The sequence below is a fragment of the Rattus norvegicus genome, chromosome 10, assembly GCF_036323735.1.
Source record: "Rattus norvegicus strain BN/NHsdMcwi chromosome 10, GRCr8, whole genome shotgun sequence".
Classification (NCBI taxonomy): domain Eukaryota; kingdom Metazoa; phylum Chordata; class Mammalia; order Rodentia; family Muridae; genus Rattus; species Rattus norvegicus.
This window is the reverse complement of record NC_086028.1, coordinates 101,423,256-101,448,672: the sequence shown is the minus strand read 5'-3', so window position 1 is coordinate 101,448,672 and position 25,417 is coordinate 101,423,256. Positions and strand designations below refer to the sequence as shown.

The following is a 25,417-nucleotide window of genomic DNA, read 5'->3' as shown; positions in this document are numbered from 1 at the left end:
AACACTGCAGGTTGTACGAACCAGATTCCCAAACATTTCTAGATCTGGTCCTCTATTTGGGTCGAACCATCCTGAGATCTGCCGCCCCTCGACCCCTCCTCGAGGCCTCTTTGCTTTGCTTCGATAGAAAGAACGCTATTCGAGTGTGGAAAGCGCTATTCCGCTAGAGCAGAGCTGTAATTCACTTGCTCCGGCACGCAGAGGGTTACAACGGCCCAGGGGCGGAGCCGAGTCCCTGCCACCTGCTGCGGGGCGAGCTGACGCATGCGCGAAGTCCCCCTTAGGCTACCTGCCGGGCGGAGCGGAGGAGGAGCGCTTGCGCTCTGGGCCTTTTCCGCCGGGGAAAGTCTCGCGGGGGCGGGGCGCGGCGGGGCGGGGCCGCGTGGGGAAGTTCTCGCGGGACCCTGGCGAGGAGCGGAAGCTAGGCTGCTCTGCTGCTTCTGCGATCGGGCGGCGGCGGGGCGAGCCAAGCTGCGGCGGGGGACGGCGGTCTGGGCAGCGGGCGCCGCAGTCAGGGAGCAGCAGTGAGGTTGGCGGCCGCGGGCGGCAGCACAAGGCGGGCCAGGCCGGGTGAGGGAGCGGACGGCACGTCGCGGTGAGTGCAGGAGAGCGGGCGGGAAGTGAGCGGGGGCTCCGTCGTCCCCGCGCCGCGCCGGGCAGCTCGGGCCCGGTCTGCTCCGGGCTGCCGGGGCGGGCCGCTCGCGGGTCGGGGAAGGCTCGGACCGGAGCGCAGCGGCTGCGCAGCCGTCTCCTCGTTTCCCCTTTTGGGGCGCTTCCTTCCTGGTGTCGGTCTTCCTCCCGCTCGGGGCAGAGACCGGGCGAGCCGACGATTGAGGTCCGGTGTGGCGGCCGTCCGGCTGGGCGCAGAGGAGCCCGGAGCAGCCGAGAGGCACAGGGTGCTGCTCTGAGTCAGGCTGACTGAGCCCGGGAGGCGGGGGATTCGGTGCCGGCTGCTAACGTGGTGATTGATGCTCCTTTGACCTGCAAGGCAACCACGTCACCGTCTCTTGGCATCTTGCGGTCGAATTGTGTGCGGGAATCCACCATGACTTAGAATGATTGTTACCCGGACCCACCGACTGGTCTTTGCGAGAGTTGGGAGCTTCTTTTGTAGAAGTACTTGAGAAAAAAAAATACTTGTTGTGGGGGGAAAAACAGCAGCAGCTGATGGGAATGCTGGCAGGAAGGATTTTCGCGGAGAGAGCCCCGCTGGTTCATGTCCGTTTGCAACGCTCTAGGTTGTGTGGGTTTGTAAGAAAGTGATTTTTAGGGTGTCTTCAAAAGCTATATAGCAGTGCAGTTTGCCGGGAAGCCGAGGCGCGTTCAACGTCCGTCTTTTGATGGTGTTGACATTCAAAAAGAGGCTAGAGAAATTGGCTTTCTTTTGACTTCTTCGCCTCTCTTTCACTTTGCCCTGCAGTTTTTGTCCTTTCAGTCTCTATTCCACTCCACTAGGGACACGAAGTACATTTTTTTAAAAAATTTATTTATTCTATGTATATGAGTATACTGTAGTTTTCTTCAGACACACCAGATCCCATTACAGATGGTTGTGAGCCATCATGTGGTTGTCGGGATTTGAACTCAGGACTTCTGGAAGAGCAGTCAGTGCTCTTAACCGCTGAGGCATCTTTCCAGCCCCACGAAGTACATTTGTAACGCCAGTCATTGGCGCCTCCACCCCCTTTAGAAAATAATCTACTTCCCCTTCTTGTTCTTCCTCCGCTATAATTTTCGAAGTTTCTGCCGGTTTGAGCACTGTTAATTTTCTCAGTCGTTCTAAGATCCCCTTTTTGGGGGGGGTAGATACCTTCCCTTGTTTGCATTTCTTTTTTTTTTTTTTTTTTTTTTTTGGTTCTTTTTTTCGGAGCTGGGGACCGAACCCAGGGCCTTGCGCTTCCTAGGTAAGGGCTCTACCACTGAGCTAAATCCCCAGCCCCGTTTGCATTTCTTTTAGACTGTCCTCTGTATTCTTCAGCCAGCCAGAAGGGCTACTAAGGAGCCATCGGGGTGCTTGAGGGGGTTTAAGTTCTCCCCCTGGGAACTAGAAAACCCAAAGGACTGAATTCATTGCTAAGTAATCGATAGTGCCATCAGATCACAAGTGGATTTGCCTGTTCGCTTGTGCTATTTGTATTTTGGTGTTTTCTTCACAAGGTATCCTTTTGTGCCTACTATTTTCCTTCTTTCTCTCTCCTGTTTCTCTTCTCTGTTAGTAAGGAAGATTTTGAGCCAGTTTGGAAGCTGAAAGACTCCCCCCCTCCCTTTTTTTTTTTTCGGAGCTGGGGACCGAACCCAGGGCCTTGTGCTTGCTAGGCAAGCGCTCTACCACTGAGCTAAATCCCCAACCCCGAGGTCAACTATTGTTAAATGAGAAATCATCCGTGGAGTTTGTGAAGTAAGATAGCTTGAAATAGAAGAGAACTTTGGATATTTGTGAATTAAGTCCACCTTCCTCTCCTGACTAATGATATAGTCCTAACCAGGCTTTTTAAAATGATTTTTAATTTTGTATGTGCTTGAGTGAGTTTTGCCTGCATGTATGTATGGAAACCGTGTGCATGCCTGGTGCTGTCAGAGGCTAAAGGAGGACAAATACCTTGAACAGGAGTTACAGAGGGTTGTGAGCAGCCATATATATATGTGTGTTAGGAATTGAACCCAGGTCCTCTGGAAGAGGAGTCGGTGTTCTTTAACAGCCTGAGTTGCTATTCTCTCTAGTCCAATAGTTTTAAGCACTACTCACTGGTACTGAGGGTTTTTTCCATGATTTCTGTTATGTCGCATGTATACAGCAGCCCTTATGGAGAATTATGAATTAGGAGACAGCAAGACAGAGCTGCCACTCCCGGACAGGCATTTGGTGTCGTTACCTGCTGACCTCAGAGGCCTACACCTTTGGCCACGGTTATTGAGATTTATTCTTCTGTGTTTGTCAGAGTTGATTTTCCCGAGTTGTGCCAAGTCTAACATACATCATTTTCATTTTGTTCAGACGTAGTGCACTGAAATGCAAATTTTAAAATTTGCTTAGTGCTTCCTCATTTTAGCCTTGATTCTTAAAATTTGTATGTATAGACATAACCTGCCAATTAAGGAAGGGCTGGAGAGATGGCTCAGTGGTTAAGAGCACCGACTGCTCTTACAGAGGTCCTGAGTTCAATTCCCAGTAACCACATGGTGGCTCATGACCATCTGTAATGGGATCTAATGTCCTCCTCTGATGTGTCTGAGGACAGCTACAGTGTACTCATATATAATAAATAAATAAATAAATCTTAAAAAAGAAACCTGCCAATTAAAATTTTTTTATCCAAAAAAATTTTTTTGAGACAAGGTCTTGATATATTGTACAGGTTGGTCTCAAACTATTTCTCTATTGATTTATTTTGAGGCAGGGTCTCTCTGTTTAGTCTTGGCTTTCCTGGAACTCTATCTGTAGGCTACCTGGGCTGGCCTTAAACTCAGAGATTTTTTTTTGCCTCTGCTTTCCAAGTGCTGAGATTAAAGTTGTGCACCGTTAGCCTGGTTTCACTTTGCAATGTCCTGCTTCAGTCTCACCTCAGTGCTTCTGCTATCATACTGGGTAGAGGCCCCTTTTACAGTTAGGTAGTGGCAGAACTCCAGCAAGATTGCATAATGTGAATGAAACAACTCAAAGTAGCTTCAGGAAGTCCCTAAAACTGACCAGATTCACTAGGCTCCTCCCTATCAGACTAAGCAATGAAAGCTGAATCCCCCCAAGTTGTGAAGAAGACTTTTAGACCAACAAAACTGCAAAGAAGATTTAAGACCAGATCACCTGCTTGGAAGAAGCAGAAACCAGCTGAGCTTTTTGGGAGAGGTTTATACTAGAGTCACTTTGAAAAAACACTCTAAGCTGTTGAACTGCCTGCAGGCTGTGTAGTGAGCTCCAGGTTTTCTAGCTTTTGTGAGCTGTCACACATGCTGGAGTGGAATTTGGTTGATGCAGCTGTCTTTGAGTCATTTCTACTCCTTTAAGAAACCCCTCTTCCACATTCCTGTAACTCCAGTAAAACTCTTTGGTTTGCCAGGTTGGACTTTGGTGGGCTCCCTCTCTGGGATGAGTAGACCGGTGTGTTGTATCTTTCCAGGAAAAGTTTTATCACACAGCAAGCAGGCACCCAACAATAAATTAGTCCCTGAATGGACTGATTTAAAAATAGATTTGCATACAAATACTTGTCTTTAGCTCCCCCGACCTCCCTTTGGAGGAATTAAACTAGAACCCTATACATGATGGTCAAGCTCACATTCTACCTTGGATCCAGTTCCTGTAGCAGTGACTGGGAGTGATCTTGGAACCTTTCACATGGTAGATAAACTCTATATCACTGTGCTATATATACCTCAAGCCCATGTTCAAGTTTTTTTGGGCTCTATCTGTTTATCTTACTGTTCATTAATTTATTTTCTATAACCCAGGTAGTTTCAACCTCATTATGAAGGTTGATTGTGACCTTGAATTTCTGATCCTTTTGCTTCTTCCTCCTGAAGTTCGGGGGTTACAGATGTAAAAGCCTGTTTACATAATGCTGGGGATCAAAATCAGAGCTTCGTGCATGCTGGGCAGTCACACCACCAACCTGGCTACATGTCCAGCCCCTGTAATTCCTTCTTTTTTTTTTGGTTCTTTTTTTCGGAGCTGGGGACCGAACCCAGGGCCTTGCGCTTCCTAGGCAAGCGCTCTACCACTGAGCTAAATCCCCAACCCCCCGTAATTCCTTCTTATGGACGTAAAATAGTATTAAGTCTGTGAGGTGGGGTGATTTAACTTTAAAACATGTATGTTTCCCTGGTGCTATGATGGAGTGAAGCCTGGTGCATAGATCATGCTAAGGAATACTTTACCACTCTTCCTTAGTTTAGACTGAGGCTGACTCTCCTTCTGGTGCTGAGATTACAGGCATATGCCTTCCCATCTCGAACTCAGGGCCTTGAGTATGATAGGCAAGTGCTTTCAACAGCTCCATGCTGGGGTTGGGGATTTAGCTCAGTGGTAGAGCGCTTGCCTAGGAAGTGCAAGGCCCTGGGTTTGGTCCCCAGCTCCGAAAAAAAAAGAACCAAAAAAAAAAACAGCTCCATGCTCAGCCCCAGTTTGTAATTAGTGGGGTGGTTAATGTATCTGTTATAAGAGTTCTTCTGAGGGGTTGGGGATTTAGCTCAGTGGTAGAGCGCTTGCTTAGGAAGCGCAAGGCCCTGGGTTCGGTCCTCAGCTCCGAAAAAAAGAACCAAAAAAAAAAAAAAAAGAGTTCTTCTGAGTTCATATATGTGGGTTCTGGTCCTAGATTTACTGTCAAATGTAGACTTTATGGTTGGAAAGGGACCCATGACACTGTTAACATCTGAGTCCTCGAAGGTGGTTCATCAGGCAGGTGCTGTTAGCCTTAATTTTTGGTTGAGCTGTCACTAGGATTTAGGAAATCCTAGTAAGTTGCTTCTCTGACCTCACTTTTTGTTTTCAAATGCAGAAGAGATAGCTGAATCTGGGCCTTATACCATATAAGGCCTTTGGTTTGTGATCTCAATATAAAGTTATCTTAGGGTTTCCATTTCTGTAAAGAGACACCATAACCAAGGCACCTCTTATAAAGGACTGGTTACAAGTTCAGAGGTTCAGTCTGTTTTCATCATGATTGGAAGCATGGCAGTGTCTAGGCAGACTTGGTGCTGGAGGAGCTGAGAGTTCTACATCTTGTTCCAAAGGCAAACAGAAGCCTGGCTTCTAGGAGGCTAGAAGGGTCTCATGCCCACTCCCACAGTGGCAAACTTCCTCCAACAAGGCCAGACCTACTCTAACAAGGCCACACCTCCTAGTAGTGCTACTCCCTGGGCCAAGCATATTTAAACCACCACAAAAGTAATACCTGCTTGCTGAAAAAGCAGTGAGTGTAATGCACAGAAAGGAATAGTCTTCTGTTGTGCACTAGTAGAGAACAGTTGTTTGTTAGTATGTATTCATGTGTTGTGTTGCTTTACATATGCATTAGTAGAGAGTAGTTGTTAGCATGTATTCATGTGTTGTGTTGCTTTACATATGCACTAGTAGAGAGTAGTTGTTAGCATGTATTCATGTGTTGTGTTGCTTTACATATGCACTAGTAGAGAACAGTTGTTTGTATTCATGTGTTGTTTGCTTTACGAAAAGTGGATGAAGAGCTAGGATTATATTGTCTTTGAAAAGCAGGAATCAATAAAACTCAAAAACTGTCGTCAAAATACCATGTAGCAGAATAGCATGCACTTTATGTCAGTGAGAGCCTGAGACAGATACTGCGGCACAGGTGTACAGCGTAGAAAAAGCACAGGACTGGGCTCGGGATGAGGCTCCTTAGTACACACCCTGTTTCCAAGTGTTGAAGAGCCCTGGATTGGAGCCCTGCACTAGTTTAACAGTATGTGCTGATGCAAGCCTGTAATCTCAGCACTGGGGAGGTCATCCTCTGCTTACATAGAGTCAGAAGCTAGCCTGGGCTACAAGAGATGCTATCTCTCAACACAAACAAAGGCAAGGTAGTTCTCAGTATCTGGCACCACAGTCAGCTCATTTGTGGCAGGTCCTGAGTAGTCTTTTTTTTTTTTTTTTTTTCTTTTTTTTCGGAGCTGGGGACCGAACCCAGGGCCTTGCGCTTGCTAGGCAAGCGCTTTACCACTGAGCTAAATCCCCAACCCCCTGAGTAGTCTTTTTAACACTAAGCACTGTGGTTTATACATGTAATCCTAGTGCCTGAGAGGATAGGCCTGGGGGATCCCCTGAGTTCAGGGCCAGCACAAGCCACAGTAAGAGGTGGTCTTTAAAAAAAAAAAAGATTTATTTATTATATATAAGTACACTGTAGCTGTCTTCAGAAGCACCAGAAGAGGGCATCAGATCTCATTACAGGTGGTTGTGAGATTTGAACTCAGCTGGTTTGTGGTTGCTGGGATTTGAACTCAGGATCTCTGGAAGAGCAATTAGTGCTCTTAACACTGAGCCGTCTCTCCAATCCTCCCCCCCCTCCTCTTTTTTTTTTTTTTTTTTTGAGGTGGTCTTAAAAGACAACTCAAATGTCTAAATGTGTTTGGGAAATCAATCACATGCAGAAAAGCAAACCAGAGGCTGCTGAGAGGGCTCGGCAGGAAGCGTGCTTGCTGCCAAGCCTGCTCCTTGAGTTCTGTCCCTAGAACCTACCTTGTGGGAATTGAGAGCTGACTCCCAAAAATGTCCCCTGACCTCCATATGGAAGTGGATATACGTGTACAAACACACAAATAGATAAATGTGAGGAAATTAAATCAATCTCCCATGAATTGGCAGATAGAAATTAGCATTTCACTTAGAAATCCTGAAGTGGGGTTAGGGATTTAGCTCAGTGGTAGAGCGATTGCCTAGGAAGCGCAAGGCCCTGGGTTCGGTCCCCAGCTCCGAAAAAAAGAACCAAAAAAAAAAAAAAAAAAAAAAAAGAAATCCTGAAGTGATTAGGTTATCCATAAGAAAGGAATTCCGGTCTTTTATTAAAGATGAAAGCAGAGAGCGCTTGCCTATGAAGCGCAAGGCCCTGGGTTCGGTCCCCAGCTCCAAAAAAAAGAACCAAAAAAAAAAAAAAAAAAGATGAAAGCAGAGATCCTAAGCTATATACATTAGTAAGGGAAGAGTCTGAAAGGAAGTGTGTACAGTGACGCACGCGCGCGCGCGCGCACACACACACACACACACACACACACACACACACACGCCCTCTAGTGACAGCCAGGGCTCCAGTGTGCAGGCGCATACTTTCCCACTGAGCTGCTGCTCCAGCTCCTATACAGCTGACAGTGCTGTGCTCCCCGAGAAGATGAAGTGACAGGGCACACTGACAGTTCCCAGGGAGCCCATCACATGTGTAAAGTCTAAGGAAATGGCTTTAATTGTCGATGTGATAGGGGAATTACATCTGAAAAGCAGCTGAAAAGGAGTTTATAAGACTGGATTTTTGTTTTCTCTAAATTCTCATATTCTCATTCTCCCATGCTCCCTCTCCCCGTGGAATTAGGCCAGTGTAGCCTAATGTTGAGTCTTCATAGTGTGGGAAGGCAGGAGAAATGACATTCATTCAAGTATTCTGTTACACCGCTAATACCGAGTAAGCCTTTTAAACAAGACCCGGTTTTCTAGTTAGAAAAATATATTACTAGCTACCTTCTAAGATCTATGAGCATTAAATCATTATGCATATCATACACACACACACACACACACACACACACACACGTCACTCTGCACGCACACACAGACGACTGGAAGTTTAAAAAAAAAGAAATAGAAATCAAGGTGCTGAGGCCTCAGAGCTGGAGAGATGGGAGGAGGTTAAGAGCTCTCATTACTTCTTCCAGGAGACCCATGTGCGGGTCCCAGCATTTACGTAAGACCTCTTACAGACACCTTTCATTTCAGCTCTAGGGGCTCTAACAGCCTCTTCTGGGTTCCTAGGGCACCAGACATGCACATGGTGCCCAGATGCACGATGTACTCAAGGGACCCAGATAGATTTGAATTTTTTAGAAAGTTGAAGGTATGATTTAATGTCTATCAAAGATAACCACAGAAAGTATATTGGGAATTTAAGGGCACTAGAGTGCACCTTCGTATTTAATACTTTGTACTTGCTAGGACTTTTTCTTCGTTTCTTCTTTTGAGAGGTGGCACTATATAGACAGCTAAGGGGTGGCGGTGAAGAACAAGGCATAGTGTGGTTTGTTGGAAGGATAGTCTTCTGACTTTCCTACCAGGTGATCTCTTTCTTTGACAACACTCATGTTATGCGGCCTGAATATTCCAAGGTTTGCTGCTTAACCTGTTTGCAGTTATGCTTGATAAATGCTCCAAATGTTAACTTTAGAAAAAGGAAGAATAGTCACTCAGGCCCCTCAAATGAGCTGCTAGTGTGGTGGTGTTTATCTAAGAAAGGTGCCACTATAAATAATCTGCTCCCATTCTGCCAGGACCCTAGTTGTCTACTGTTGTTTACTTTGTATGAGAGCTGTGTCTGCAAACAAGGATGGGGCTTCATTTTCCCTTGGGTATTCACCTATTCATGATCTCACTGTCCTAGTTCAGTCCTAGTTCAGTGTCACCAGATACACTGTGGAGAAGTGAGAGTCCTCCATCTACTGCTTACCTGGTGTAGGACTCTCCTGTCTAAGGAAAGCAGGTGCGTGAAGGGAAACCGGATGAGGCTGGGGTGTGACCATGTGGCACCAGCCTATATTTACCTGTCCCCAGAGAAGACACTTGAGGTGGGAGACTTGATAGTATGTACTTGTCTTAGCACTCCACAGGTGAGCCAGGAGGATCACCTCAAATTGTAGCCAGTTTGGTGTACTTAGGAGTTCCAGGCCATTGTGAGACCCACCCCCTCCAAAATAATTGACAACTCAGATTCACTGAAAAAGATTCTTTTTAAATATAAATGAGAACTTCAGCCATGTGCTTGTGCCGTGTAAAAATAATGCAGAGGCAGGCTATCCCTGGATATTAAACCCAGGTCATCCATTTGAAGGACTAGGCAGACCCTGGAGTCTTGGGTATCTTGTGCAAGAGTGGATTTCCACCACCACCCTCCCCAGCCAAGAGCGCTGAGCTGTCTTTCTCTGAGCAGATGACGTTGGTTGTGAATGAAGCTGGTGCTCATTGTATCGCAGTCAGTAGAATTAAAAAGGTTCCAGGCTTGCTCTCTCATCTCTCCATAAGGACAGATCAAGGTTTAGTTTCAATAAAGTGTTGAGCTCTTTATTGAAAGAGACCCAAGTCCTGCGAGGTTTCTGACAGGGAGTAGGAGCATCCTGGTTCTCAGGACACTAGCCAGTGTCGAGGGACGGGAGGGAGTGGCCTGTGTAACCACCTCCAGGGGGCCTGCCTTTAAGTGGATTCCAGGGACTGCCTTGGGTACGGGAGATGTGTGAAGGGCTGCTGGAGGAAAGGCTGAGACTGACTGAAGGAGGAGGCTCTCGCCGGTTCCTGAGTTTACACCCTGCGGGAAGGAAGAGGAAGTGTATTCTGGCATAGTTTAGGCAGCTGCTGCTATTGGCTGCTGGGCCTGTCAGTCGCCTGGGGCTGAGGTTGAAAAGAGGAAGGAGAGCTGTTGCCTGGAAGGGAGGAGGGGGCTGAGCCCTGCGGAGCCAGGGGGCGTGGGGGCTGGGAGTGTAGGCCAATTGGCAGGGCGGGGCTGCCTTCGATCTGGCCACTTCTCTTAATCATCGCTCTTCTGATCCAGGGTGGCATTGTGTGTCCCAGTGTGCAAGAATAGCCCCAGAAGAGGAAAGGCTGAGCCCAGAGCGCTTCAGCAGGGAAGATTCCCTTCCCCCCGCTTCAGGCTGCTGAGCACTGAGCGGCGCTCAGAATGGAAGCCATCGCCAAATATGACTTCAAAGCTACTGCTGACGATGAGCTGAGCTTCAAGAGGGGGGACATCCTTAAGGTAAGAGCTCATGTGGCCGCTGCTCGTGCTCGGCTGCCTTCCCTCACCGTGGTAACACACAAAGAAGCTGTTCTTGCTCTTCTGTCAGTGCACACTTTGAACATTTGTCACCAGGTCTGATTGGACAGCGTGCAGTAGATACTGAGTGGATCATGAATGTGACAGAGAGAGTTACTGTGATGTGTCTTCCTTAATGCCTTTGTGTGAATGTCTGTTTTTCTGTTTGTTCAGGAAGTCAAAGGAAAGGCATGGAGTGGCAGACTTACCTTGTGAAGTTGCATTAAAAATAAAAACGTGGTATTTAGAAAAATCCTAAATGTGAATTATGTATGTAAGAGCATTCCTCTAGTCTTAAAACTGCATAGCCAGAAGAATCTGCATTGTGTGGTAGGATCCTAGTGGATCAGAAGATGCTTATTGAGGTCAGGAGTATATGCCCAAACTCACTGAAGAGGTCAGTGTCTTATTTCTGAAAAAACTAATGGGATTCCACATAACAGTGTTTAACTTGCCCTTACACTAGTCAGATTTTGGCTTTCTTTAGAGGATCTTGAGCAATTACTGCACATTAAAATCTAACTGCATAAAACCTGATCCAGTTTAGAAGTGACTCACTTCACAGTTGCAGCTTCTTGAGCGCTACTCTGACAGGAGCGTCGGCTCCCCACCTGCACATGGTAATTTTACCCAACTGGCTGGAGCTGTCCACCCTTCTGGATGCCATTTTTCTTTATAGGAGTGAATGCTGTCTAAATATGTAAATTTAAGTGAAGGAAAAGTGCACGACTGCTGCCTGTGTCTCCGGTTTGCCGTTCTTCCCTCCGAGCCTCAGTCTGAATGGTTGGGATTTGCCCGCTGTTTTACTGCCTCTGACGGGCACTCTTCTATTTATGGAGGAAGAAAGAGAAAACATGACTGTATACTTTAGGAGGAAGCATAAAGACTTATGTGAACCTATCCATAGTTAACATTTGCCTCAGTGCTCAAAGTGAGGGAGTGTTGTGTGACAAAGCTTTCCCCAGGAGCTGCAACACACAGCCACTCAGCCCAGATAGGGAGCTCACAGCAGACTAAAGTATGGAAACTGTAAAGTTCAACTTGGTGAACCAGTGGGTTTTATTGGAGTGAGTTACAGGAATGTGGGTGAGGGGTTACATATAGGAGCAGAAATGACTCAAAGACAGCTGTGTCATCAGGTCCCACCCCAGCAATGGTGACAGCTCACAACAGCTGGGAAACCTGGAGCTCACTGCACAGCCTGCAGGCAGCTCAACAGGTTGGAGAGTGTCTTCAAATTGACTCTGGTCTAAACCTCTTCACGGCAGCTGGTCTGGTCTCAGTGTTTTTACAGCTCTTCTTCCTTGAGTCTTTTCTTGACAGCTCAGCTTGAGTCTCTGTGAAGGAGATGTTGAGCTTTTATTACTTACTCTGTCAGGGAGGGACCTAATGAAACTGGTCAGTTTCAGGGACTTCCTGCAGCTACTTTGAGTTGCTTACCTTCCTGTCTAAAGAGCTTCCCTGCCGGATGGGATGTTTCAGTCTCAGGAAATTGTCACAGATTTCCCATACCAGGGAATGGGGCTCTAAAACTGTTACAAACCAGGGAGCTTGGCTTTGAAATTTCCCCTGCGTTGTGGCTGATACAGTCATTCCCCATACATTAGAAATATCAGTTGAGGGGCTGGGGATTTAGGTCAGTGGTAGAGCGCTTGCCTAGGAAGCGCAAGGCCCTGGGTTCGGTCCCCAGCTCCGAAAAAAAGAACCAAAAAAAAAAAAAAAATCAGTTGAACTTCACATAAGGTAGTGCTGGAGGGCTCCCTGAGTAGAAACCTTTGTTGTGAACAAAGCTCTTTGAGTTTCGGAGTTTGAGAGTCAGACAGAAGAGAAGCAGTTGTGGCTTTAGAGCACCAGTGTCCTCTGTTGCTGGCTTCTTAGAGCCGTAGAACTTGGAGAGGGAGCGCTGGCCTCTAAGTGATTGTGCCATTAGTACAGAGGTCATTTGCTCTGTGGTTACTGTGTACAGTAGATAACCTACGTTTGCCATCTCATAATGAGGCTGTTTACTCAGGCCTGCAGCATTTGCAGCCTGGACAAAAACTCCTTAGAACCAGTTCTTGTTTATTTGATTTGTATTTTTTTGGTTTTTTTTTTTTTAATTTAATTTTATTTTTTTGAGACAGGGTCTCTCTGTAGCCTAGGACTGCTTAGAACTCACTATATAGTCCAAGATTATAGGTGAGGCCCACCATTCCTGATACTATTTCTGTTTGCTTGTTTGTTTTTTTTTTTTCTAATAAAAAAAATTGTATTTACTTAGAAGCATTCAGAATGTCAACAAAACAGCCATTTTTTTGCAATTACAGAGTGGTATTCAGTTAACAGAACAACAATTACCTTCGTATAAGCTGCATCAGAGACAACTGAAGATGGAAAAAAAAAAAACCAAAAGGAAAAAAAACAAAAACAAAAAAAAGAAACCAAAAACCAAACTACTGTCCCCATATATAACTAATTTGTGCTGTGCACCAACAAGAACCTGCTTTAATTTCCATGCCAATTTACAACCCCCAGACTGTACCAGGCAAGGTTAGTGGCTATTGAAAATACCACCAGGACAGGGCTAGCTAAAGACACATTCGGTAGTGTGTGAACTATACAAAAAAAGACACTGTACAGTTTAAAAACAAATCTTACACAGCCTTACATTTCAATTTTTTTCTTTAAAAGGAGTGAGTTGTGTACAGGGGGGTTAAATGCTTTATAGACAAGAAAAAAAACTGCGCTAGAACCAACTTATTCATCATCATCTTCTTCTTCATCATCTTCATCTTCCTCTTCTTCCTCCTCGTCCTCATCCTCTTCATCCTCCTCGTCGTCTTCCTCTTCCTTCTTTTTCTTGCTCTCCTCAGCCTTGACCACCTCCTTTTTCGCTGCATCAGGTTTTCCTTTAGCTCTGTAGGCAGCAATATCCTTCTCATACTTCTTCAGCTTGGCGGCCATCTTCCCATAGGGCTGGCTGCTTGTCATCCGCGGCAGTGTTGTTCCACATCTCTCCTCGTTTCTTCGCAACATCACCAATGGATAAGCCAGGATGCTTGCCTTTGATTTTTGGGCGGTACTCAGAACAGAACAAGAAGAAGGCCGAAGGAGGCCTCTTGGGGGCATTGGGGTCCTTGAACTTCTTTTTGGTCTCCCCTTTGGGGGGGATGTAGGTTTTCATTTCTCTTTCATAACGAGCCTTGTCAGCCTTTGCCATATCTTCAAATTTCCCCTTTTCTTTAGCAGACATGGTCTTCCACCTCTCTGAGCACTTCTTGGAGAACTCTGAGAAGTTGACAGAAGCATCCGGGTGCTTCTTCTTGTGCTCCTCCCGGCAGGTTTGCACAAAGAATGCATATGAGGACATTTTGCCTCTCGGCTTCTTAGGATCTCCTTTGCCCATGTTTAGTTGATTTTCCTCCGCGAGGCACAGAGTCGCCCAGTGCCCGTCCGGCTCTCGCTTGCCCCGGCGCTGTCTCTATGGAGCTCAATGTACTGCAATGGCTGTCGCTTGTTTGTTTTAAATGCATAAAGGCCTCATTTAACCTACTCTAGTAACTTGAACTTGCAGAGTTGGAAGTTCATATTCTTGTTAGTGTATCCTGTTGTCTGTTAACACTGGATCAACAAATGAAAACAAAACCAGGGACCCTAAGCAACAGCACCCTGATGACTGTCTCGTAAGTTTGTCCTAGACCTAGACCATAAACAATTGACAGGTTGTTCATGTCCTCCTGGGAGTGTTTATGATGAAGAAGGTGAATCAGAATGTTCCCTTTACTTTCACATTCTTTTTGGGGCGAGAAATGCATACACTTGAATTTTCCAGTGGTAGATAGCTGGGGTCTGAAGTCCTAATGCCAGAGTGCTTTTGAACAGGGGCCATTAGCTGTTTGTCAGTAATCTTGTGGCTTTGCTCCAAAACATGAGAGAGCGAGAATGAATGTGAATGTGTGTGCTGACACAGTGCTTGTCCTTTGTCTCATCGTTCTGAAACAGCTTGGTGAAGAGGAGTGAGATGCTCTGGTAAGAGTTGTTGGTAAAACAAGCAGTTTTCTCCTTTCTGTGGGGAGTGAGCCAGTATCATCACTGCTCCATGTCATTTGATAGCGCTTGTGAGCCCAGACACATTTAAAGGTGGCTGGAGTGGCTTGGGTCCCTTAAACTTTGATTGAAATAAGGAGACACTTGTCCTCCCTTTTTTTCCCTGTTGTTGTTTTTTGTTTCTTTACTTGTTCTGTTTTGAGATTGTATCTCTGTTGCCCAAGCTGGTTTCAAAATCATCCACCTTTCTTGTCCTTTTATATAAGTTTGTGTTTTGTTTCCAGAACAGGGGTACTGGGGCTTAAAAATGAAAGGACTGTTCTTGCAAGCTTCAAGCCCTTGCATGATTGAATGCACAGCTTCCCATGGCTGTACAGGGGCTTGGAATGGACCCCGAGTGAGGCCATGGGGTTGTAGCTCAGTCGTAAAGTACTTGCTAGGCGCGTGAAGATCTCTCTCTAGTATAGTTTTTAGCCTTGGCCCACATAAAACTGCCACGTTGGGAGGTGTGAGTGTGTACCTCAGGCACTGGTGCTTCGGGATCCAAAGGGCAGTTTAAGCCCACAGACCTTTGTGAATTCTGTTAGAGTGGCTTACTTGCCTTCGTTGGTTCTAGAAGGGAACCTACATTCAACTTACTACCTTTACTGTCTTCCTGAGCTCCAGGGGTTCACTCTGCTGTTTGAACATCTACTGTATCTGCTGCCTATAGGGTTCAGTGTGACATTTACTGAGCATGCCTTGAACCAACCAGGCTCTGGGTTGCTTTTGCTGTTGGGGAAGAAACAAACTATACTTTTTCTCCTCAGCAGCCCAGAAAGAAAAGCTGCTAAGGTACTAAGCAGCCCAGGACTGTCAAGTTACAGGGATTGAGAAGAGAAAAGGCCCTTTACAAACTTCTTCACTTAGATTTTTTTAACATACATTCATTCATTTATTTATTTATTTATTTATTTTTATTTAATTATTTGTGTGTGTGTGTGTGTGTGTGTGTGTGTCTGTGTTAGGGGTGGATATGTATGTGTGCCACAGCATGCGGGTACGGTCAGTCATTTTCTCTTTGCACTGTGTGGGTCCTGGTGCTCGAGCTCAGGTTAACACATGTAGTGGCATGTACATGTACCTGTGAGGCTATGTCATCAGCCCCAACGTCGCTTTCATAAGGGAAGGTGTAGAGACTCAAGCCTGGAATGCTCTAGTCTTCCTTGTGTGAGCTACGTACCTGTGTAGGAGTGTTTGGCTGTTAGGAGTGGAGGAGGATGCTATGAGAGATGCTGAAGGGAAAATCACGGGCTTTCTGCCTGGTGTCTGATGGTGTCTGCATCTCTTGTGTGGTATTTGAATAAAAGTTATAAGGAAATAGAAAGTAGGGCCGTTTTAAATTCCAGTGTTGGCTGATGACACAGCCTCACAGGTACATGTACATGCCACCACACGTGTTAACCTGCGGGCAGTGTTGGCTAAACTAGAGTGTTGTGCTTTAAATAATGTTTTCTGTTCTTAAACAAATTTTAAGCCACGAAGTGGCGAGTGTCTTTAATCCCAACAATTGGGAGGCAGAGGCAGGGGGGATCTCTTGAGTTCTAAACTAGCCTGGTCTACAAGAGTGAGTTAAGTCTCAAGCAAGCAAAAGACAAAACAAGCAAACAGAAGACCTTTCTTGTCCTTCTTTTTATTGTCCTACGATGTAGAGGAAAGCTGCTCTTCTGCTCAGAGTGTGCTTTGAGGCCATTTTCCCCCTTAGTGTGTTCTCTGCTACTTGCATGCCATTAGTGTATGTGTCTGTGTATGTATTTGTAGCTCTTAAAGCTAGGACCCATAAATGAGAGAAAACATTTGGGACTTGACTCTGTACCCATTTTCCTGCAAACCATGTAACTTCTTTGGCTGAAAAAAGAAAAAAAAAACCTATCCTGTGCGTGCGTGTGTGTGCGTGCGTGTGTATGTATGTATACACACATATACATACAAGCTACATTTCTTGATTCTATTATTGGACATCTACGTTGGCTCCATGGCTTAGCTGTTGTGGCTAGTGCTGTGGTAAACACTAATCAGAGACCTCTGATATTTGAGGTTGAGTCTTTTTTTTTTTTTTAAAGACTTATTTATTTTATGTATGAATACACTGTTGCTGTCTTCAGACACATCAGAAGAGGGCACCGGATCCCACTACAGATGGTTGTGAGCCACCATGTGGTTGCTGGGAATTGAACTCAGGACCTCAGGAAGAGCAGTCAGTGCTCTTAACCGCTGAGCCATCTCTCCAGTCCCTGTTCTGTAGTTTTAATTTTCATTTCTCTGGTGGCTGATCAGGTAGAGTAATACTTGTTCATATTTTTATTGACCATTTGGGGTTTGTTCCTGTCATCTTTTGAGAGCTGTTTGCTCATTTCCTTGGCCTATTAGTTGATCAGGAGAGTTAACTTTTTGCATCTTAATTTTGCTTTTGTGCGTAGGTATGAGAAAAGGTCTCATTCTGGGATCTATCTTGGCCTGGAACTCAGTGCCGTGCAGGTAGTCTTGAACTTGAGGCTTTCCTCTGTGTTAGCCTTCTGAGTATTGGATCACAGATGTGAAGTATCTAGATGTGAACTGTGCTATTTCTTTTTTTCTTTTTTTGGGACACTGCCTCATTTTGTAGTCTAGGTTCCTACAGAAGTCACTATGGTACTCAGTCTGTCCTCAAACTCATGGGTAATCCTCCTGCCTCAGCCAGTTAGGATTTCAGATATGAGCCACTGTGCCCAGCTTAGTTTTTAAGATACCAGTTTGTCATTTGAGTTCTTTCAAGGCAAGTGGATTCCTAACCCTTACGTTCACTTTGTCAGCTGAGTGTCAGTTCCCACATCCCTGCTGAGAGAGAACTTTCGGTTCCTGCATGTCCTGAGGAGCTGGAAGAGAGACCCACTTCCCTCTTCTGGGGAAAGAAGTGACTGGTGACACGCACTGCTCGCTCACAGCCTGCCTCTGGGACAGTAGGTTGGACTCACTGTTGGGCAGACCATTCATGAAGCTCTCGATGGTCGTCTTGACCTTGAGAACTTCTCCAGTGTTTCTGGCTCTGAAGGACTGCCCTGTCACATAGGTGCAGAAGTAGCTCAGAAACTAAGGCCAAAATAGGGTGCTGCTTTCTCTAGAGCTGTGAACCACCCAACATGGGTACTGGAAGTCAAACTGTGGTCATCATGAAGAGCAGTCCATACTCCCCAGCCCTGGTTTTAAACCTTTTAGGCTAAAGTACATCATAGTCTCTGCTTAGCATCAAAACTTTGAGACCTTTAAAAAAAAAAATCAAAAACAAAACAGATGAATGAGGAAAGTCTTGCTCTAGTTGGCAGATACTCTCTGATTTCACCACCTCCTGCATGTGGAATGAAAAACAGTTTCTCTGTATTATAACGAGTTAGATTACAGGCTAGCTTCTGAATCTTAGTTCTTCTACTAACTAGCCAATTGGACTTGTGATCTTGGACAGTTTGCCTTGCAATTTTGCATTTTGGTTATCTCATCTATAAAATGTGAATAACAATACCTGCCTTACTAGGGCCACCATAAAGTTTTAAAGAGCGAACACATTAGTGTATGCAAAGCAATGACTAACATACATGGACAATAATTGGCTGGCTGCTGTTAATTTTACTAATATGATTCAGGACCATAGGCAGTGGGGAACTCCTAAATCCTATGCCTCTACCCACTAAACTGGTAAATGCTTTTCTGCTGTTACCTGAAATTCAGGATTGCAAAACCCTGACCCAGAGCTCAGCTGAAATACAGATTTTATTTGATTTTAGTTTTGGTTTGTTTGAGTGAGGTTCTCACTATGTAGCCTTGGGTGTTCTGGAACTCTCTGTGTAGACCAGGCTGGCCTTGAACTCTCAGAAATTCATGATCAAGTTCTTTCTGCCTCCCAAGTGCTGGGATTAGAGAATTTGTGCCACCACACCCAGCACATTTAAACTTTTTTTTTCCTTTTCTTTTCTTTTTTTCGGAGCTGGAGACCAAACCCAGGGCCTTGCGCTTGCTAGGCAAGCGCTCTACCACTGAGCTAAATCCCCAACCCCTAAACTTATTTTATCATTCATTATTTTGGGGGTGTGGGTAGGAAACTCCAAATGCTATATAAAGCCCTTTCATTATTACTGTTGGTATTCTGTCTAAGCTCCACTCCCATAGCTACCTGGGAACAGCCAGGTATGCTCCGTCCTACAGTTGCCTAGCAACAGCCAATTGTGCCTGACTATATAAGGGGCTGCTTGCCCCCTTTTCTCCCTCTTACCCTCTCTTACTCTTTGTTCTTCTCTGTTCTTGCCCCCTTTCCCCTTTCCACCGCGTGCCCGTGGCCTACCGCCTTTCCTCTCCTCTCCTCTCTTCTCTCATTAAATCCCTCCACGTGGAACCATGTTGGCTTGGTGTGTTCTGTTCGGGCATGGGCTGAGATTTAGACCCTAACAATTACTGTTTTAGAAATATTCTAAGTTATATCACTGCACAGTTTAGGCTGTTGACGGCTCCATGGTAAAGATGCTTGTTGCCAAACCTGGTGAACTGAAGTCTATTCCTGGAACCAACATGGTAGAAGGAGAGAACGGACTCCTGAAAGTTGTCCTCTGACATTTACCTGTGTACCTTGCTTTGGCAAGCATGTGTATGCACGTGTGTGCATGTATGTGCATTTATATGTATGTAAAAAACATCTTAACAGGTAACTGAAGCTGTAGCTCTGTGGCAGAGTCTGTGCCTCACCTGCAGAGTCTGTAGTCTGTCTGCAACAACACCTGGGGGAAACACCACAGATTTGTTTATTTGTTTGTTTGTTTTTAGTTTTTAGGCATGGTTTCTCTATGTAGCCTTGGCTGTGCTGGAACTTCCTTTGTAGTCCAAGTCCAGGCTGGCCTTGAACTCACAGAGTTCTGCCTACCTTATGGGCATGTGCCTGGCTGAAACTCTGAGTTGGTATTTTCCATATTTCACTAATTATTTTTAGTGGTTACATAATACATCAAGATAATGTTCTATAATTGACTTTCCTAGTTCCCTGTTGCTCAGTTTCTTGATTGTTTCTATTAATAATTTAGTTCTTAATCTCATGGGGGGACATTTGATACTATGTTGTCCTGTTGTCTGATGTCTGGACTGATGATTACCTGCTTTAAGACAGTTCCAGAGAATGACCCCTCAGTTCTCAGCCAGAGTAGATCACAGCACCTCTGTCCACTCATTCTTAGTCTCTGGATAATAGTAAGGCATTATTTCGGAGTTTGCCAGTATGTTGTGGGGCTGTGACAGGCAGATTTGTCAAGATCTAAAATGCTTGTTTCCCTGAGGTACATTTTATTTTCTGCTGCTGTTTAAGGTGAATTCACTTTCATAGCTCTGTCATTAAGTTAATAAGTCATTATGAGACTAGAGGAATTTGGTGTGATTTTTCTAGGTACACTGTAGTTTGTTTTTGAGACAAGGTCTTGCAATTATAATCCTGGTTGGCTTGACCTCAACCATGTAGACCAGGCTGGCCCTGACTCAGAGATCTGTCTCTGCCTTCCCAGTGTTGGGACTGAAGGTGGGCACCACCTCTGCTCATTCGCTCTGTACTGCAGTTTGTCTGGGTCCCTTCTCCAAACCAAATGAATCTCTCCTAGACAGGTTCCTAGCTCCTGTCTAGAAACAGAAAAACAAGCTAGGTTTGTTAAGTTTATACTGCAAATATGCTAGTCCGTGCTAGAGGATTTTAAGAAACCTCATTCTCTCTAATTATAGCAACAGTAGGTGTATTTGTGGACATGACTTTTGTAACCTCACAAGGCATAAATTGACAGTTCTCCAGACAGTAGTTCACTAATAACTTATTTTGCTTGGGTTTTTTGTTTTGTTTTGTTTTGTTTTGGTTTTGTTTTGTTTAGAAAGACTGTCCCTGTGTAGCCCTCTCTTGTAATCCTTTCTAGACTGAAAGTTATGGACATACTCCTGCCTCAGGTCTCTAAGGCATAGGCGTGTGTGCCTGTTAGAACCTAACTGGTTCTCCTAATAATTCATAGGTTTCTTTGTTCTGTTTTGGGGGTCAGTTTTTAGTTCTAGTCAAGCCTCTGTATGTCCATTTTTGCAGAATGTTTGGCTTTGAAATGTAATTGGTGATTTGGAATGATGCACAACAGCTTCTTACAGTACATTTTAAGTCACGTGATTTTATTTTTAGACTTTATTAGAATAATTTAATTGGAGGATGTAAGGAAAGTGATGCGCACTCCCTCCTAGCTGTGGCCAGCTAACTTTTGAAATAAAGTAAATCTCAAGTGAAGAGTTTATGGGTCCCACCCGCCTTGGCAGTGTTCATGTTTCTAGGCTTTTCAGGAAAGAGCACTTAGCGTGTCCAGCCTCCTCTGCTGTTCACCACGTGCCCTCACGCTTACTGTGCTTTCCAAAAGTACAGTCCCAAGAAAAAGTTAAACCGAACCGAACTCTACATACATATGATATCCTTACCTCTCCAGGAGGTGATAGGTTTGGGGACAGTCAGGTTGTTAGAGAAGATGACACCTGAGATTTGTCAGTTGGAAAAGCTGCTGTAACATCATCTGCTGCCCGGTGAGTCGGTGACTGAAGCCTCACCTAAGACCAAAGTAGAAACTGATAGACCCGATGAATCTTAGTTTGAAATTAATTACTTAATTGATCGCCAGTGTGTGGTTAACTGCAGGAGACCCACCGGTGCGCTCACTTGTTCCTGGAGTTGGGAAAGGGAAGTTACACCCTGTCAGTGCCGATCTGTGCGTGCCTCAGTGGCCCAGCCTAGCATGTGGGCTGAGCTTACAGGCCTCAGTCTAAGGTCCTGTGTTGCAGCCTGCAGGAAAGCAGGCTTGCATTTCTTTCCCACCTTCCTGCCTGGCAATAAAGCCCCAGCGGGAAGGAGTTGCTCCTCATGTGATGTCCTCAGGTGACCCAGCCAAGTTATTTTCTGGTCTAAGCTTGTGTGTGTTTTAATTGAGATGGAATCTTGATGTTCCATTTCAACTGGCTTCTAACCTCCTGCCTTATCTCCCTGGTAACTGGGGCACCCCCACATTTGCCACCCTACCTGGCTTTCTGAACCTTTGGGATTTGTTTTCTGCTTTGAGATATAGTCTCAACTCTTCGTCATATTTTTGCTTCAACAGTACTGAAATTGTTGGTGTATTTGTAAGTTTTTGAAACAGGGTCTCCCTGTATCCGAGGCTGGTCTGAAACTCACTATGTAGACCAGGCTACCCTTGAACTCAAGCTCCATCTGCAAGCCAGCCCCAATTAAATGTTGTCCTTATAAGAGTTGCCTTGGTCATGGTGTCTCTTCTCAGCAATGGAACCCTAAGACAGTCGTATAGCTGAGGATAGCCCTGAACAACTAACTGATCTCCTGCCTTTCCTCTCCAGTGTTAGGACCACAGGAGTGTAACAGTATGGCCGACTGCATTGTCACACTTACTTGTTTTCATTTTTTCTTTTAAAAAGTACTTATTTTTGCTAGGTGGTGGTGATGGTGTCAGAGGTGGTCCACACCTTTTTTTTTTTTTTTTTTTTTTTTTTTTTTGGTTCTTTTTTGGGGGCTGGGGACCGAACCCAGGGCCTTGCGTTTCCTAGGCAAGCGCTCTACCACTGAGCTAAATCCCCAACCCCTGGTCCACACCTTTAATCCCAGCACACGGGCCAGAGACAGGTGGATCTCCTAAATTCAGGGCCACCTAGTCTACAGAGCGAGTTCTAGGATAGGCAGAGCTACACAGGGAGGCGTGTGTGTGTGCGCGGGCGTGCGGGCGTGCATGTGTGTACATGTGTGTGTGTGTACATGTACAAGTACCTTTGGAGTCCAGAAGAAAGTGTCAGATACCTGGAGCTGGAACTGGAGCTGTGACCCAAACACAGGCCCTCTACAAAAGCAGTGCGTACATGCTAGACCAAGGGTGTAGACAGAGTTTATTCTCTTTTTCTACCTTGTGTTCTGGGATTCTGACCCAGTTCTTTGGGCTTGGTGGCAAGCACCTTCTCTGCCTGAGCCATCTCACTGGCCTCGGTTTTTATTCTCATCTCAGATTATTCTCTCATTTCTTTGGCTTCATTTCTTTGTTTATTGAGGAGCGTGTTCATTTCTAGGTGCTTCTCTTTTAATTCCGCTGTGACTGTCAAACACATTTTGTATGGCTTTAATCTGTGTAGATTATTGGAGCTTATTTTGTGATTTACATAATCTGACCTGCTTTGTGGCTGAGAGGAGTAAAGTTTACTCTGGTGTTGAGTGAGGTCTTCCGTAGATGACTTAGCTTCAGACTTAGCTGGTTAATTACTTTTCCCTTCTTATATACTGCACATGCTGGTTCTACTCTAGCATTTTGGTGAATTCTTAAAATTACCTAACTTGATCTTATATTTACAAATACCAATAGATTATAGAGCTGGTGAGATACGTAAAGGCACGGTTGCTTAACCTGTCAACCTGAGTTTGATACCTGGAACTCATGTGGCAGGAGAAAACTGATTCCTACAAGGAATCCTCTGACCTCCGTGCTAACATAACACATGGGCTGTGGCATGCATACACAGTGAATAATGTTTTTCTAAAAAGGCTTTAAAGAAATCACGAGCACTTCTTAAAGTGTCCTGTGTCTAGTGCTAAGATTGATACAAAGACCAGGTTTCAAGGTCTAAATAATACGCAATGCCCTGTTGTAAGAACTTAGTGAAGATAGTTGGATATTTTCAATGGAACAAACTTTGTGAGATACTGGGCAGATTTTTGAGTTGATTTAGAAGTGCTCACGACTGCATTTGACTACCTCGCTGTCTGTGACTTACTAAGCACTTGCTTCTAAATTCAGCAAAGCTCTGAAGTGTTACTGGAACTGTCCTAGAACACTTCAACTTGGAACTGTCTTGCAGAAGTGTATCTGGTGGTCATGAAAGTAGGTATGAGCCATCCACAGCATTGGCTCACCCAGGAGCCGTGGACTGTGATGCTGGTTTAGTAGTTTGAGAAGTACTTCAGTTCAGTGCCTTTAAATTCCTTGTGTATACTCTCTCTTTGAGGAAATGCTTTATAAACAACTTTCTATAGAGAAAATATAGACTAGGACTGGACTCTGGGTAAAAACACTTGCTGTGCAAGCCAGATAACCTAGGTTTGATCTCTAGATCCCACTTGTAGAGAGCTAATTCCAAAAGGCCCTGTGACCTCTGCATGAACCTTATGGCACATGCACATTCCACTCTCCCAGTCCCACATACTTCTATAAATGCATACGTTCTTTTAAGAGAAGAAAATACTGGATAGTTGCTTTGGTGGGACTGTTATCCCATCCATCCATCCATCCATCCATCCATCCATCCATCCATCCAGTAGTGTGTCACTGGGGATTAGAGTGGAGCCCTGCACATGCTGGCAAATGCTATATGCTTGATTTACCAAAGGGCTACATTCCCAGCCCTGGAGCTGCTTTTAAAAACTAGAGTTCTTTTTGTGTTCAAAATATCCTGGACCAGGCGTGGTGGCATATGCCTAGTCTTAGCACTCGGGAGGCAGTTTGAGTTGGAGGCCAATCTGGTCTACATAGTGAGTTCCAGGTCAGCAAGGGCTGTGTAGTGAGACTGTATTTCAAACAAACAAACAAATAAACAAACAAAAACCAATAAGCAAACAAACAAAACAAAAATAGCCTGAACTTCCTTGGAACCTCTCTCACTCTTGATAGTTTTTGTGTGTGTTGGGGGGGGGGGGTTGTTTTGTTTTTTGTTTTTTTTCTTTTTCTTTTTTTCGGAGCTGGGGACCGAACCCAGGGCCTTGCATTTGCTAGGCAAGCGCTCTACCACTGAGCTAAATCCCCAACCCCGTGTTTTGTTTTGTTTTTTGTTTTTTGTTTTTAATCTCTTTTTTTCTGCTAAAAAAAGTATTAAATAGACACCTGCACAATGACATCAACCTACAAGCTTCACCACCGATGGTTCAGTAACTTCAGAAATGCGAAGGGGTAAGTAAGCCTGTGCTTCCTTCCTCACCAGACTGCCCTCCTGTTTTAGACGTGTGCATAGACCAGAGCCTGCTACCTGCTGCTAGGTGATAGCCCCTCTTCCTTCTCCTCTCTCTCCCTCCCCCTCCCCTTCTCTCTCTTTAAATAAGGAGTTGCGCTCCTGAAATCACAACATCCTTCTGTTTCAGCTTCCTGGGTATCTGAGCCTCTCCTACTCCTGGCAAGTTGTTATTTTCAAAATCGACATCACTGGCAGTGGAGGTGGGCCTGTGGGTGTGGTCGGGTGGAGCATGCCCGCCTCATACATGGGAGACCCTGGTTTCTGCCTCAGCATTGCAAGGGGGAGATTGCTCAGAGTTCACTAAATTAAAAAGCTCCAGATTTCACCCATGAAAACGAAATATACTTGCTAAGTTAATGCTGTTTGTCTCACACAAGCACCGACTCTTCCAAGGCTGTGGCCGATCTAGAAGGACTGAGTTCCTTAGCAGTCTCGCCCAGGCCCCCTCAGTAGACATGTAGCATGTCATGACATCAGAGTCCTGTTGGGAAGGATAATAGCCAGAGTCTTGCCGCATGGTAAGTCCATGTTTTACCACTGGTCACTTCTCACAGTTTCTTTGCTTTGAGATAGGGTCTCTCTGTGTAGACCCTGTCCGAGAACTCAAAACGGAGATCCTCTGCCTCCTGAGTTCTGGGATTAAAAGTGAATCCCACCACACCTGGCTGAACATAGAGTTTTAAATTTTAATTAGATCTAATTTGTGTGTGTGTGTGTGTGTGTGTGTGTGTGTGTGTGTGTGTACACAGGAGAGCCCGTGTCACAGCATGTGTGGGGGATTGGAGGATGGTTGTTACCACAGCTCATTCCTTCTGTTC

At 45.2% G+C, this 25,417-nt stretch overlaps 1 protein-coding gene and 1 pseudogene across 1 annotated transcript in view; one reads left to right on the top strand and one right to left on the bottom strand.

Moving 5' to 3' along the window:
• The first annotated feature begins 534 nt into the window (after positions 1 to 534).
• Positions 535 to 25,417, top strand: part of Grb2 (growth factor receptor bound protein 2) — a 67,785-nt gene continuing 42,902 nt past the window's right edge. The window contains exons 1-2 of the mRNA NM_030846.2: positions 535 to 595; positions 10,257 to 10,460. Coding sequence (NP_110473.2) covers positions 10,383 to 10,460 — 78 coding nt within the window. The 5' untranslated portion in view covers positions 535 to 595; positions 10,257 to 10,382. The remainder of the gene's footprint in view (positions 596 to 10,256; positions 10,461 to 25,417) is intronic.
• Positions 10,146 to 14,026, bottom strand: LOC134480903 (high mobility group protein B1-like; annotated as a pseudogene).